This window comes from Mobula hypostoma, chromosome 19 (genome assembly GCF_963921235.1).
Source record: "Mobula hypostoma chromosome 19, sMobHyp1.1, whole genome shotgun sequence".
In the NCBI taxonomy this organism is placed as follows: domain Eukaryota; kingdom Metazoa; phylum Chordata; class Chondrichthyes; order Myliobatiformes; family Myliobatidae; genus Mobula; species Mobula hypostoma.
This window is the reverse complement of record NC_086115.1, coordinates 62,435,535-62,451,501: the sequence shown is the minus strand read 5'-3', so window position 1 is coordinate 62,451,501 and position 15,967 is coordinate 62,435,535. Positions and strand designations below refer to the sequence as shown.

General features: G+C 39.4%; 1 protein-coding gene across 2 annotated transcripts in view; it reads left to right on the top strand.

Moving 5' to 3' along the window:
- Positions 1-15,469, top strand: part of hspa12a (heat shock protein 12A) — a 109,092-nt gene extending 93,623 nt beyond the window's left edge. For both annotated transcript variants that reach the window (XM_063072037.1, XM_063072036.1), the window contains 3 exons: positions 1,183-1,441; positions 11,442-11,545; positions 13,981-15,469. In XM_063072037.1, coding sequence (XP_062928107.1) covers positions 1,183-1,441; positions 11,442-11,545; positions 13,981-14,618 — 1,001 coding nt within the window. In that variant the 3' untranslated portion in view covers positions 14,619-15,469. The remainder of the gene's footprint in view (positions 1-1,182; positions 1,442-11,441; positions 11,546-13,980) is intronic.
- Positions 15,470-15,967: the final 498 nt, after the last annotated feature.

Genomic DNA, 15,967 nt, shown 5'->3' with positions numbered 1-15,967 from the left:
TACACATGTCCTTGTGTTTCCTTATCTGACTTGGTATAAAAACATGAATGTTACTACACCCAGAAAAATATCAATAATCTTTCATCTCATTGTTCAGAAATCCTGATGGTGGCAAGGCTGCAGAGGCATGCCTCTCCCAGTGTCCACCCAGTTAACACAAGTCACCTGCCACTGATTTCCAGTTCATCACCTGCAGCCTATTTAAACCCAGCTCCCATTCACCTCTTGTTCACTCTTACGAACCAGCCAACCTTAGCTAGTTGTTCCTAGCCTTCAGTTGTCTTGTTGGCCTCTTGTCGTTCGTACTTATTCCCTCTTGTTATATGGCCCCTCGTGGTTACTTAGTTTATTTTGTAGTTTACTATCACCCACTACCACATCATCTCCACTGTTCTGTGTTTGGGTCAAGCCTGCTCTGCATTTTCTGACATATGATTTGGCAAGTGCTTCACTGAAATCTCTTTACTGTGCTCCTTTGAAAGACACCAGGGCTCAATTTCCCATACTGCCTTTAAGTTCACAGGAATACTATTTTCCAAATTCCCTTTAAATGTGCAGGCACTCTGTTCTCTATACTCCTTTTAAACCCACTTTTCTTTTGTTTCCACAGTCCTTCAAACACACACAGTTGTGTTTCCCATACTTCCCTTTATATCTAACAGAGCCACTTGAAACATTATTATACTACTGAATAACATCTTAAAAATAAAAGTAAATGACTGGTATGTTGAGGCATTAATGGGAGTAATATATAATAGTGTGGAAAATCTGCTACCCTTGCATCACCATAATTCCCAGTAATATTGGTTTATTGGAGTTTTAATGTAAATGCAATTCTTTTTAAATTGAGAGATACAGTGCAGAATAGGTCCTTGCAGCCCTTCGAGCTGCACCACCCAACAATCCTCGATTTAACCCGAACTTAATTACAGAACAATTTACAATGACCAGCTTACCTGCTAACCAGTACGTCTTTGGACTGTGGAGGAACCCAGGGCACCCGGAGAACACCCACACAATCCACAGGGAGAATGTACAAAACTCCTAACAGAGGACGGCGTGATTGAACTGTGACACCCCGAACTATAATAGTGTCATGCTAACTGCTACGCCACAGTGGCACCCTAAAACAAAACCTTGATCTTGTTGATATTGCTGTTGACCAACTGTTTTCAATTCCAGGTGGTCCTTATGGTTCCATTGGAGTGGACTTTGAATTTGAAAAGCTTCTCTGTAAGATTTTTGGGGAGGATTTCATTGAACAGTTTAAAATTAAACGCCCAGCAGCTTGGGTAGATTTGATGATAGCATTCGAGTCGCGCAAAAGAGCAGCTTCTCCAGGAAGAACCAATCCACTCAATATCAACTTGCCTTTCTCATTTATCGATTACTATAAGAAGTTTCGAGGTCACAGTGTGGAACATGCCCTTAGAAAAAGCAGGTGAGAATTTGCCAACATACTGAATTTGTATTAGCCTCTTCACCTCCTACCTTCTCACTAGCCACTTCCCCTCCCCCCATCTTTTTATTCTGCCATCTTTCCCTTTCCTTTCCAGTCCTGATGAAGGGTCTCAGCCTAAAATATCTACTGTTTATTTTCTTCCATAGATGCTGCCTGACCTGCTGAGTTCCTCCAACATTTTGTGTGTGTTGTATAGAATTGGTTTGTTCTGCTGGTTATTGTAAGCATCTCAGCAACCATCAGTTCTCCCTTCAGGTCTTCTTAGGCCATCTGTGATATTGAGGATGACTTGCTTCCATTTCCGTTTATTGGGCTCCGAGGATGATGAGGTGAATGCAGGAGTTGTAATCTGTTGTGCTGATAAACAGCGGGGTGGATTCAAAGGTGGTCCATTCCAAATGCTGCTCATACAAAACTTCCATGAATTACTGATAGATGATAGGTCCTCATTGCAACCTACTCCATTTCAAAGTTCAAGGTAAATTTATTATCAAAGTACATACGTCACCATATACAACCCTGAGATTAATTTTCTTGTGGACATATTCAATATGTCCATAATGGAACAATACCACAATAGAATCAATGAAAGCCGTACAGACTTGGATGTTCAACCAGTGTGCAAAAGACAACAAACTGTGCAAATAAAAAAGAAAAAAATGATAGTAATAAATAAATTAGCAATAAATATTGAGAACATAAGATGGAGAGTCCTTCAAAGTGAGTCCATCGGGTGTGGGAACATTTTAATGATGGGGCGAGTGAAGTTGGGTGAAGTTTGGTTTAATGGAATTGGGGGGGGGGACTTTACCCATGATGGAGAAGTCGTGAGCCCACAATTCCCAGGAATCAGCGGAGAGTTTTGAGTGCATACTTGAATCTTTTCCTTCATAATCTCTTCCATTGTTAGAGATGGAATAGAACATCTGTTTTTGTGATGCAAGATGGTATATGTAGGTTGGATGATGTATAACCATAATCACACAGCAGCAATTTAACTACGATGTCAAAAATCTCTGGTACTAACTTAATTCTAGTTGTACTCTTATTTATAGAATTACTAATGATGTTTCTTTGAATTTTGTATTTTTATTAATTTTCACTTTCTCTTTTTTCCATGTTGCCGCAAGTTACCTGTGCTTGATACTACATGAGTTTTCTTGAGTAAAAAGACCCAAGTACCTCCATTAAATTCTGTGAAGAGTTTGGATTGGAAGGTCATTACATTTTTATATAGCAAGACTATAGGAGGCAGTGAAATATCTTCTTTTAAGAGAAAATGGAATAAATATTTAAAATGAAGAAAGATGGTAATCTACAAGAATAGTGGGGAGGTGGAAACATCTTTTGAGGTTGGGGTCGACCATGGATATTGTGTCCTAGTTGTCTATGAGATCTTCTTCTGGCTGAGCTACCAATCACAGCTGACAAGGCTCATCTGCAGAAAGTGACTGGTTTTAAGGTGCAGTAACACACTTCTGCTCCTTTTCCTCAGAGTAGAACCGTTTCTGATAGGCTTAGTAGCTACCGCACACGTTGAGGCCAGGAGATGCACTTTATTGTCAGAGGCTATTTATAGAACATATAGGGTCATCAAGGGAATGGCGGCGTAAGGAAAAGGTCTCTCGACAAAAAAGAAGATAAACTGCCCCAAAATCGAATTTAGACAAATACTTAATATTGCATAACTATACTAATAAAAGGGGCAAGGATGATGTCTAAGAACAAGAATAAAAAGTCCGCTTCGAAGGCTGATAAACATAAAGAGATGCAGCAAGACGAAGGGCCTAGCTCTCCCACGGCAAGCCAGGACGGAGATAATGAGGGGGAATCGGTGACTTTGTCTTTGATTCTGGGAGAGATTCGCGAGTTCCGACAAGATAACAGCAAACAGCTGGAAGATATTAAAGGAGAAATAGTAAAAACTAACTCGCGGATAGCTGAAGCCGAAGCGAGGATTGTTGGAATTGAAGAGAAGCTACAAAACGCAGAGGAGGTGATAGCAGAAATGCTGAAGCTACAAGACCAACTCCAGTGGAAACTAATAGATCAAGAAGGCCGCTCGAGAAGGGAAAATGTGAGGATCTACGGAGTTCCCGAAGGAACCGAAGGTAAACCCGGATTGATGATTCCCTTCGTGGAGAAGCTGCTTAGAGAGAACCTTGATATACCGGACGCAAAAGACCTACAGATAGAAAGGGCTCACCGCGCGTTGGCACCACAGCCTCCGGCAGGCGCCCAGCCCAGATCGATTCTGGTCAGATTTCTCAGTTACAGAACGAAGGAAGAGGTGCTTAAAAGAGCCTGGCAAAAGAAAGGTTTCATGTGGAACAACTGTAAAATCAGTTTAGACCACGACTACGCACCGGGGATTCTTGCCAGACGGAAGGAATATACGGAAACACGGAGAGTCCTGAAGGAAAACAACATCAGATTCCGGACAAAAACTTACGCTACGGTGGAGGAGGCAACGTCGGACCTGGCGGACCGGGGACTACCTATTAAAGTTATCACCCAACCGGAGTCGCTACTGGAGAGGATTCGGCAGAAGTCGTGGCAGTTAGTGGGGCGAGGACGCTCCACTCGAAACAGAGTGTCAAACTACAAGGAAAAGCTGCAAATGACGCGAATGTACAGAGAATACAGATTAATTAAGAGAAATGACTGAAAAGAGTAAATCGGACTTAAAAGTAAAATGAAAACTGGTAATTGAAAATAATCTAGGCAGAATAACTTCAATGATAGCAATATGGTCGAGACATAAATAGGAGAAAATTCTCTATGATTATTCAAACTGCTGAGGGCCCTCTAACACAGGGTGAAGATAGAGGTTATCCCTCTGAACTGAGGCGGGTCGGTGCTCAGGCCTCATTGTGGGAAGTCGGGGAAAATTTTCAAATGTTATACGTTCAGAAATGTCTAGGGTGTGGTTATATGTCTTGGTTTACTGTTGAGAAGGGATTGCTTACTGTTTGGTTAGAAAAAGAGAGTGCTTTTTTTCTACTAGAGAAAAATGCAAACTGAATTGGTAAAAATAATTTCCTATAATGTTAATGGGGTTTTGAATCCAATTAAAAGAAATAAGATTATGTCTAAATTGAAAAAAGAGAGGGCACAAATAGCTTTCCTCCAGGAAGCACATATTAGCCAATCTGAACATGGAAAATTAAAAAGAATGGGCTTTAAGCATGTATTTTATTCATCATATAAATTGAGTCACAAAAGAGGGGTAGCTACTTTAATATCAAGTACTCTTAATTATGAACATATTTCAGAGACTAGAGACAAAGAAGGACGGTTTGTAAAAATCACAGGAAGAATAGAAGGTACAGAAATAACATTGCTGAATGTTTATGCTCCTCCAGGTAGTGAATGGTCATTTTATAGGCACATTTTTGACCTAATGGTCAGTTCTCGAGGGGTAGTAATTTGTGGAGGGGATTTTAATATTAGATTAAATCCTATATTAGATTCTTCAAGAATAGTTACTCAGAATAAACCTCTGACTCGGAAAGTGAATTCATTGATGGAGGAGTTGGGAATTATAGATGTCTGGAGGGAATTACACCCTACTAGTAAAGATTATACATATTACTCTTTCCCTCATTCAGCCTATTCAAGGATAGACTATTTCTTTATCTTTAATACAGATAGACTCAGGATAAAAAACTGTAATATTGCAACAATTGATCTGTCGGATCATAGCCCAGTCTCTATGTCTCTAATCCTGGAAAGGAAAATGAGGAAAACACTATGGAGGCTAAACTCACATATACTTAATAACCCAAAAGTAATGGAGAGATTAAGGGGAGAAATCAAAGAATATCTAGACCTTAATGACATGGGAGAAACATCACCAGTGATTTTATGGGATACATTGAAAGCTGTACTGAGAGGGAAAATTATTTCCATTACTACTCACATGAAAAAAATCAATGCACAAAAATTAGCAGACCTTCAAGGAAAATTAAAACAACTTCAAGTTGGAGATAGCAACAAAAGTAATTCAAATCGAAAACAGGAAATTAGGAAATTGTAAAGTGAAATTGATGATATTTATACGTTGGAAACTCAAAGAAATTTTCTTTACCTGAGACAAAAGAATTATGAAGTAGGAGGTAAATCAGCTAGATTATTAGCATATAAATTACGAAAACAACAAGCAGACAATACAATTCATAAAATAAAGAATCCAAAGACAAAGCTTGTGGAGAGTACAATAGGGAAAATTCAAGAGAGTGTTGAAACGTATTATCGAGAACTGTACTCCCAACCCCGGGCCCCCAATGAGCCCTATATAGACAGTGTATTGAATTTTTTAGATCTACCTAAACTTACAGATTTACAAAATGAAAGTTTATTAGAACCAGTAACTGTCAAAGAACTGAACGTGGCCATCTCTAGGTTAAAGGCTGGAAAGTCCCCGGGTTCTGATGGGTTTACCTCAGAGTGGTACAAGTCCCTGAAGACACAGTTAGCCCCATTACTACTTAACACCTTTAATTGGATCTTGCAGAGAGGAGAAACTCCACCTTCCTGGAGAGAAGCGATTATTTCAGTTATTCCTAAAGAGGGTAAAGATAAACTAGAATGTGGCAATTATTGGCCAATTAGTGTTCTTAATTTAGATTACAAACTATTTACATCTATATTAGCACGCAGATTGGAAAAGCTTTTACCTGGCCTAATCCATTTAGACCAGACTGGATTTATTCAACAAAGACAAACACAGGACAACATAAGGAGAACTCTGCACATATTAGAACAGGTTAATAAGAACGAGACAGAGACAATGGTAGTAGGATTGGACGCTGAGAAAGCTTTTGATTCGGTTAGTTGGGCATTCCTATACAGAGTGTTAGGAAGATTCGGCTTTCAAGAAAGGTTTATTAAAGTAATTCAGACTCTGTATGACAGCCCAACAGCCCGAATTAAGATAAATGGGGACCTCTCTGACTCCTTCATTTTAGAGAGAGGTACTAGACAGGGATGCCCAATTTCTCCTCTCCTTTTTGCGCTATATATTGAACCACTTGCCCAACTAATAAGACAGAGCGAAATCGTAAAAGGTATCAAGGTGGCAGGGATTGAACAGAAAGTGGCGTTATTCGCAGATGATGTTTTGGTCTATCTGAGTGAACCAGAAAAATCATTTATAGGATTGTTTACACTGTTGGATGACTTTGGGAAAATATCAGGTTATAAAATAAATGTAAAGAAAACGCAGGTTATGTCCCTAAATTATACACCATCCAAAAAATTGCAGGATACATACGATCTTAAGTGGGAAGCTAAATCATTAAAATATTTAGGAATAACCCTGCCGAAGGATCTTTCAACACTGTCACAGGTAAATTATGGGCCATTAATCTCAGAGATAAAAGCAGATATGCATAGATGGAATCTTATCCCCTTTTTAAGTTTAAATTCAAGGATAAATACTATAAAAATGAATATTCTTCCTCGGTTATTATATCTTTTCCGTACTTTACCAGTGGAGGTGGATGATAATCAATTCAGGGAATGGGACAAATGGATTTCCCGCTTCATTTGGCAAGGAAGGAAACCTAGAATTCGATATAACACTTTACAGTTAGGGAAGGAAAGAGGAGGTATGGTTCTTCCTTGCCTGAGAAATTATTTTTATGCCTCACAGATAACCCCTCTGTATATTGGTGTAATAGGGAATATAAGGCTAGATGGAAGGAAATAGAATTTGGATTAGTTGACAGTTTTCTTCTTCAGGCCTCAATAGCTGACAAAGGATTGATGGCCCAGTTGGAAAAATTTAATAATGCTTGGATAAATCTTACATTAAAAGTATGGCAGAAGGTGGTTAATTCATGTGGAATTAATAACATGCTAAAACTCTTTAGATGGTGTGCATATGATACCGAATTCCTTCCCAACAGAGGAGATAAAAGATTTGAGCTATGGATAAAGAAAGGTCTTACAACCTACCTCTCATTTATAGATAAAAGAGTATTACAAAGTTTCCAAATCCTGCAGGACAAACATGGCCTAGAACATAATGACTTTTTTAGGTACCTTCAAATACGAAACTATGTTAACCAGAGTTGTAGATATACAGACCTATCAACAGTAGAATTAGAATTTTTCAAGATTCTGAATTCGGCTTGCAGTTCAATACCTAGTAAATCAGTTTCTCGCCTATATAATGCACTCTCCCATGCTAAAAATGTAAATACACTGTATATTAAAGAGAAGTGGGAGAAAGAAGCGGGGTTGGTACTTTCAGAGGAGGCTTGGGGGAAAATCTGCAGCTTTCAATGGTCCTCGACTAATTCTTTGACTTGGAGAGAACATTGTTGGAAAAACATTATAAGATACTTCAAGACCCCATATCAGGAAAAATATAAAGATACAAATGTGATGTGTTGGAGAAGGTGCGGCTCTAAGGAGGCAAATCATTTTCATATTTTCTGGGATTGCCCTAAATTAAGTCTATTTTGGGAAGGTAGACATAGAACATTAGTTAAGGTACTTAGGTCCCAGATACCTCTGAACTTTGAGATGCTCTATTTGGGGCATGTATTGTTCCTTGAACAGAAGGAAGATATAAAGTTGCTGCAGGCCCTCTTAGCGGCAAGTAAGAAATCAATCACTAGAAAATGGCTAAATCCAATACCACCTACATTAGAAGATTGGTACGAAATTATCTTGGAAATATTTAAAATGGAAAAGTTGACCTACTCCCTGAGAACTCAAAAAGAAACATTTTATCAGATCTGGAATAAATGCATTGAATATATAACCCCAATGCGAGCAGACTTTAGATGACTCTCCTAATGATTTATATTGCTCTTCTCATCAACACAGTAATATTGCTAACGTAAGCACCCCTAGTCTAAATGTTTGTTGTTTTTTTTTGGAAAATAGAGAATTAACACAAGTAAAGGGAAAGATTTGGGAAAGGGATAAAAAAAATGAAAAAATTAAGTAAATAAGTACATAGGGATTGGATAATTATGTCTGCGGGCAGGAACAAGCACGAACAAATTGGGATATAAACACCTACAATGGTTGGTATATAGGCTTGTATGCAACATTTTGGACCAGTGGAAATGGTCCAGAAGGGTTGTATGGAAACTATTATTACCATTTTTCTTAACAACTAATTTCATTACTTGGCCTAATAGGTTAGATTTACCACAGTACATAATTATCTATTTAAATGTTTATTTTGCTTTTATATCATCTCAATGTGTACTTAAGAATGTATAAATAATTGTAGTTTTATACATATAAAAAAATGGAAAAGGTTATATGTGTGAAAAAAGTACATGATAATTGTGAACTCCTTATCCAAATAAAAATAAAATTTAAAAAAAAAGAACATATAGAATAGTACAGCACAGTACAGGCCCTTCGGCCCACAATGTTGTGCTGACCCTCAAACCCTGCCTCCCATATAAGCCCCCACCTTAAATTCTTCCATATACCTGTCTAGTAGTCTCTTAAACTTCACTAGTGTATCTGCCTCCACCACTGACTCAGGCAGTGCATTCCACGCACCAACCTCTCTCTGAGTAAAAAACCTTCCTCTAATATCCCCCTTGAACTTCCCACCCCTTACCTTAAAGTCATATCCTCTTATATTGAGCAGTGGTACCCTGGGGAACAGGCGCTGGCTATCCACACTATCTATTCCTCTTATTATCTTGTACACCTCTATCATGTCTCCTCTCATCCTCCTTCTCTCCAAAGAGTAAAGCCCTAGCTCCCTTAATCTCTGATCATAATGCATACTTTCTAAACCAGGCAGCATCCTGGTAAATCTCCTCTGTACCCTTTCCAATGCTTCCACATCCTTCCTATAGTGAGGTGACCAGAACTGGACACAGTACTCCAAGTGTGGCCTAACCACAGTTTTATAGAGCTGCACCATTACATCGCGACTCTTAAACTCTATCCCTCGACTTATGAAAGCTAACACCCCATAAGCTTTCTTAACTACCCTATCCACCTGTGAGGCAACTTACAGGGATCTGTGGACATGTACCCCGAGATCCCTCTGCTCCTCCACACTACCAAGTATCCTGCCATTTACTTTGTACTCTGCCTTGGAGTTTGTCCTTCCAAAGTGTACCACCTCAAGCTTCTCCGGGTTGAACTCCATCTGCCACTTCTCAGCCCACTTCTGCATCCTATCAATGTCTCTCTGCAATCTTTGACAATCCTCTACACTATCTACAACACCACCAACCTTTGTGTCATCTGAAAACTTGCCAACCCACCCTTCTACCCCCACATCCAGGTCGTTAATAAAAATCATGAAAAGTAGAGGTCCCAGAACAGATCCTTGTGGGACACCACTAGTCACAATCCTCCAATCTGAATGTACTCCCTCCACCACCACCCTCTGCCTTCTGCAGGCAAGCCAATTCTGAATCTGCCTGGCCAAACTTCCCCGGATCCCATGCCTTCTAACTTTCTGAATAAGCCTACCGTGTGGAACCTTGTCAAATGCCTTACTAAAATCCATATAGATCACATCCACTGCACTACCCTCATCTATATGCCTGGTCACCTCCTCAAAGAACTCTATCAGGCTTGTTAGACACGATCTGCCCTTCACAAACCCATGCAGACTGTCCCTGATCAGACTATGATTCTCTAAATGCCTATAGATCCTATCTCTAAGAATCTTTTCCATCAGCTTTTCCACCACAGACGTAAGGCTCACTGGTCTATAATTACCCGGACTATCCCTACTACCTTTTTTGAACAAGGGGACAACATTCACCTCCCTCGAATCCTTCGGTACCATTCCCGTGAACAACGAGGACATAAAGATCCTAGCCAGAGGCTCAGCAATCTCTTCCCTCATCTCATGGAACAGCCTGGGGAATATTCCGTCAGGCCCCCGGGACTTAACTGTCCTAATGTATTTTAACAACTCCAACACCTCCTCTCCCTTAATATCAACATGCTCCAGAACATCACCTCACATTTGAGACGCCTACCATTAGGAACATTTAATAGATAGTGGGACCTTATCCCCACTACAACTCCAGCAATAACAACCTTAAGGAACCTGAATTATTTTGGGATTTCCTGAAAAATGAACAGTGAAGTATTGAATGCTGTCCTTTTCCTTTCTGTGGTCAGATCTCATTTATAACTGACTGAATGTATGCATTTCTATATGACAATAAAAAGAGGACTGAGTGTTCTCATAATCTAACTGCTTCTATAATGTCCCTACGTGGTATATGCCACTTACAGGGGGAAGAAAACTCATCGGGATTACCTCTTCCTCCTCCAACTGAAAGATACATTGCTACTGTACAGAATTTGGAAGTTTTTGTCAACAATCATAAATCTGATGTCGCATATGAACACTTAAACACTTATACAGAAAAACTGATAAAGAACAAGACTAACTCCAGCCTGCTTTAATAGATTTAGCCTTTTACCTACCAAGATTGTTATCTTGAAAGATGAAGAGTCTGTGTCGAAGCCAAGCAAACACCTGTGTTTTGCAAAACTTATAATTCACCCTCTGCTTTGAATAAGAATACTGAATAGAACAGCGAAGACTGGGAGAATTTTGAGTAAGACACACAAAATACTGGACAAACTTAGCAGGTCAGGCAGCATCTGCGGAGGGGAATAAATAGTCAACGTTTTGAGCCCAGACCCTTCACCAGGACCTGACTATTTGCCTCCATCCTTGTGCGTGCCACTCAAGATTTGCAGCACTGCAGAATCTCTGTTTATGGAAGAGTTGTTTTTTTTACAGCACCTGTTTAGCACGTTACTGCATATCACCCTCTATCCAATATGATAGCAACACGGCAAGATGACCCTTTTTACCTTGCTGTAATTTTTCTAAGGTGTCAAAGTTCTCTTAGAATTAGCAAAGAATGGGGACATAGCAACTGGGGAATGGGTTAAGAGGCTTTCAATCTTGTACCGTTCACCCTCTCAATGGTTGTTTTAATTACTCTGGCAGTGTGAACTTTGTAAAGTGGTCATCCCAAGGCATGTTAAGGATGAACTCAGATGCAATGAACGCTTTGTTTAAGCCCACAGTTGACCATATCGTCCAACATCTACGTAAGTACCATGTTATTTTTGAGATAAAAGTTAGATGTGTTTAAGTTATATCAATTTCATTTACAGAGTAATTAATGCCTGCAAATATTTATGAGTAAGTGTGGCTATTTAACCTCTTAAACCAGTCCTGCTGCCCAGTGAGCCTGTAACATAAACTCATATGCTTACCTTTTCCCCGTATCCTCAATACCATTATTGAATAATAACCTTTCAGTCTCCAATTAGATTTAAACTTAACAATTGATGTATTATTTGGGGAAGAGTTGCAAATTTTTTCACTCTATGCATAGGCATGTTTCCTAAAAGGTCTGGTAATAACTGTTCAATCATCATTTGGCTTTTATGGAGGGTTATGGGCTGAGTGCAGGTCGGTGGGACTAGGTGAGAGTGAGAGTTCGGCATGGACTAGAAGGGCCGAGATGGCCTGTTTCCATGCTGTAATTGTTATACATAGTTATATGGTTTTCAACTAAAAGATTTTTTCCCTTATTTCACCTATCAGTTGCCCTTAATATCATGAAATCAATTAAATCATCCTTTATCCTATTAATTTCAAATTTTCATATTTATTTTTGAGATTTGGGAATCACCCACAAAGGCCAGCATTACTTTTGCCTGGCCCTAATTGCCCCTGAGGTGGTAAACTACCTTTGTGAACTGCGGCAGTCCTTGCCCCCAGGGTGTGTAAGGAGTTCCTAGGTCTAAACTCAGTTACTATGAAGGAACAGTAATATATTCTTGTCCATGTTGATGTGGCCTCACCTCTGGAGTTCAGTTCTTTGATCCTCATTTGGACCAAATCTGTGATGAGCCAAGTGGTTCTGGAAGACGGTGCTTCAGTCAGTAGATTATTGATGAGCATGACAACGGCTTCTAAAATTTAGCTGATGCTTGAAACTCGATTGAGTGGCTTTAGCTGGATTGGATCGGTCCTGATTCTGTAAATGAGGCATGCCTTGGCAACTTTAAGGGCAGCATGCAGTGTAACGGTTAGGGCAACACTAGGGCAACTTGGGTTCAATTACACAGCTGCCAACAAAGAGTTTGTACATTTTCCCCATGACCATGTGGGTTTCCTCCCACAGTCCAAAGACATATGGGTTCATAGGTTAACTGGGTGTATTTGGGCAGCATGGGCTGATTGGGCTGGAATAGCCTGTTACTGCGCTGCAGCTCTAAATAAAAGAAATTCCACATTGTTGTGTAGATGCTGTTGTTGTGACTGAACTCAAACAGCTTTGATTGTTCTAGTATTTATTTGTTGATACAGTGCGGAGTAGGTCCTTCCTTGCCTTTCAGCCATGTTGCCCCGGCAATCCCACAACCCTGATTAACCCTAACCTAACCATGGCACAATTTACAATGACCAGTTGACCTACTCAGTATCTCTCTGAACTGTGGGAGGAAAATAGAGCACTGAGAGAAACCCCATGCATTCCACAGGAAGCACATACAGAGACTCCTTACAGAACGGTGCTGGATTTGAACTCCAAGCTCCAGAATGCCCCAAGGTGTAATAGCGTCACGCTAACCTCTACACTAGTAACCTAGTATATTTAATTAAATCTGTTTAATTTAATCTAGTATATTCTGTAACTGGAGATGTAAGATCAACATATGGGAGTACATTCAATAGGCATACACAGCTAAAGAAAGATGTGAAAGATTCAGCCCTGATATTTATCGTTCAGACAATTATTGACCTTTATGTAGGTTACAGCATTTCCTGTTTATGTGCAGGCCTAACACAACAGCTTTAGTCCAGTGGAACTTTCCAAAACAGGATGACATATGGTAAAATACATATAATGGTTTACCCAGAAGCATATAGGATTCATTTAACTCATTAATATGGCTTGAGATTTATCCTATGACATTTACTGTGTTCCCTCTCAGTTTAACGACATTTAATGTGTTCACTATCAGTTTAACACTGTGCACTCATAACCTACTCTCTCTGAGATAGCTTCATGAACCAGTGTCATATAGTACATGGATGTCATGTCATGACTAAATGTAAAGTCATTCAAAATGTTAAATCTTCCTTCCAACAACTCCCTTTAATTAAGGAGGGCTGATTAATTTGTCCATTCCACTAATTGGTTAGCTTCACATACATTAATATTTCATTAACTGAATTTCTTCCTCACTGTGTAACCTTTGCCCTAATTAATCTCACAGCAGTGGAACCAAGGAAGACCAGGCAAATTCTCATTGAATCAATAAATACATCAAGGCAATTAAATGTATTCTCTTCAACCTTATTACAGAGACAAAGGCATTCCTTTGCAAATCCATTGGACAAAACCAATTTATTAATCGTGTTTGCCTTTCCTATCTAAGGTCAAATGAAAATGTTATTCAGTACACTGAACATAAAAGCTCAACTGTGTTTTATGAGGAAGTATTTCTGACTCATTGCTTTTTCTCTCCAGTTAATCTCTTCCAGAAGCCTGAGGTTTCAGGTTTAAAGTTTCTGTTCCTGGTAGGTGGATTTGCTGAGTCGCCTTTACTTCAACAGGCAATTCAGTCCAACCTTGCTGACAAGTGTCGTGTCATAATTCCCCATGACGTGGGGCTCACTATTCTAAAAGGGGCAGTGCTCTTTGGGTTGGACCCCACTATCATTAAGGTGCGGCGCTCACCTCTGACCTACGGAGTTGGGGTACTGAATCGATTCGTGGAAGGCAAGCACCCTGCTGAGAAGCTGCTGGTTAAAGATGGCACTCGCTGGTGTACTGATGTGTTTGACAAGTTCATCACGGCTGACCAGTCCGTGGCACTTGGTGAGACTGTTAAACGCAGTTATACTCCAGCAAAGCCATCCCAAATGATTATAGTGATCAATATATACTGCTCAGAAAATGATAATGTGAACTTCATCACTGATGCCAGTGTGAAGAAGTGTGGCACTCTTCGGCTTGATCTAACAGGAACTGATTGTCCGTCACTGCCAACAAGAAGAGAGATTCAAACTCTAATGCAGTTTGGAGATACAGAGGTAAAAGCAATGGCTGTTGACATTACCACTTCTAAATGTGTCAAAGCTGGAATTGATTTCCTCAGCTACTAAAATATCACAGTCACCCAAAAGTTCCGGTGGGCTAATTCAGAATGATTGATTATGGCTAAAGCAGGAAATAACTATTATAGCTCAGTCCGGGAGTTCACTACAAACAAAGCCTAACAATGCCAATCACTTCACCATGTTATTGGAATGAAAAGAAATTTTACTTTAAATGCCACGTGTATTCAGAACGATGATCAAGTATATCTATACTTAATGTCAATTAAGTTTGGTCTGGTTTTAAAGAATAGAAATGAGAAATGGCAAACAGTTGCCTGGGAATGCTAATATATATCACAGCCTGCTTAATAGTACTTACTTCCTTAACGTACAGTGTGCTGAAATGAAGTACAGATATGGTCATGCAGTAACTTAACATATTTGGCACTTAATCTGTTGACAATTTAGATAAACTAAAAATAAAATGTTCAGGACTTTTTTTCATTAAATAACCAAACCGATGTTTATTTTTAGTTTTTGTATATACAGTACAATATTTAAATCATTGTACATACTTTTATTTCATATATAAGTATAAATGTAAAATATTTGATTTTATTACATTTATTTTAACAACTCTGAGCTGCAAAGAAAGAAAATGGTGGTTGGCTGATTTGTAATTGCAGCCTTATGCTTCATGTATTCTTCAACCTTTGCACTAAAGATGTTAATCTCTCCTTAATATTCTTTCTGACATTGACTTGATTTTATAAATACTTCATTTTTCTTCAACTGTGGACAAAATTATCAATTACCATTCACACAAGATGCTGAGTTCCATTAGCACTACCAATTGTAATACACCAGTGATTGCCTTATCCTTGGCACTTCCTGATGTAAACACAATAAAGGTAATACATTCTTCACACTGCTTGTTGACTTTATTGAATAATATTTACTCTTTTGGGTAGTTATTGTCTTCTAGGGTACCTCAGCTAAATGGCTCTACATCAATAATCCAAGAAATTGGAGCAAAATACTGGAGGAACTCAGCAGGCCAGGCAGCATCTAGAAAAAGAGTACAGTCGACGTTTCAGGCTGAAACCCTGAAATACAGTCCTGCCGAAGGGTTTCAGCCCGAAACGTTGACTGTACTTTTTCCTAGATGCTCCCTGGCCTGCTGAGTTCCTCCAGCATTTTGTGTGTGTTGCTCAGATTTCCAGCATCTGTAAATTTTCTCTTGTTTGCCCAAGAATTTGGGATGGTTTTCACTGGTTGACATTGGCTTTGACAGATTGAAAGGGTTCTTCTTTGTGCAATTTATCAGTTGCCTGGTCCATGTTCAGGTGATGCTGTGTTGGTTGGTGGCATCTGTTAGTCTCACGAGACCATGGATCTGTGCCTGGAAAGGTTCT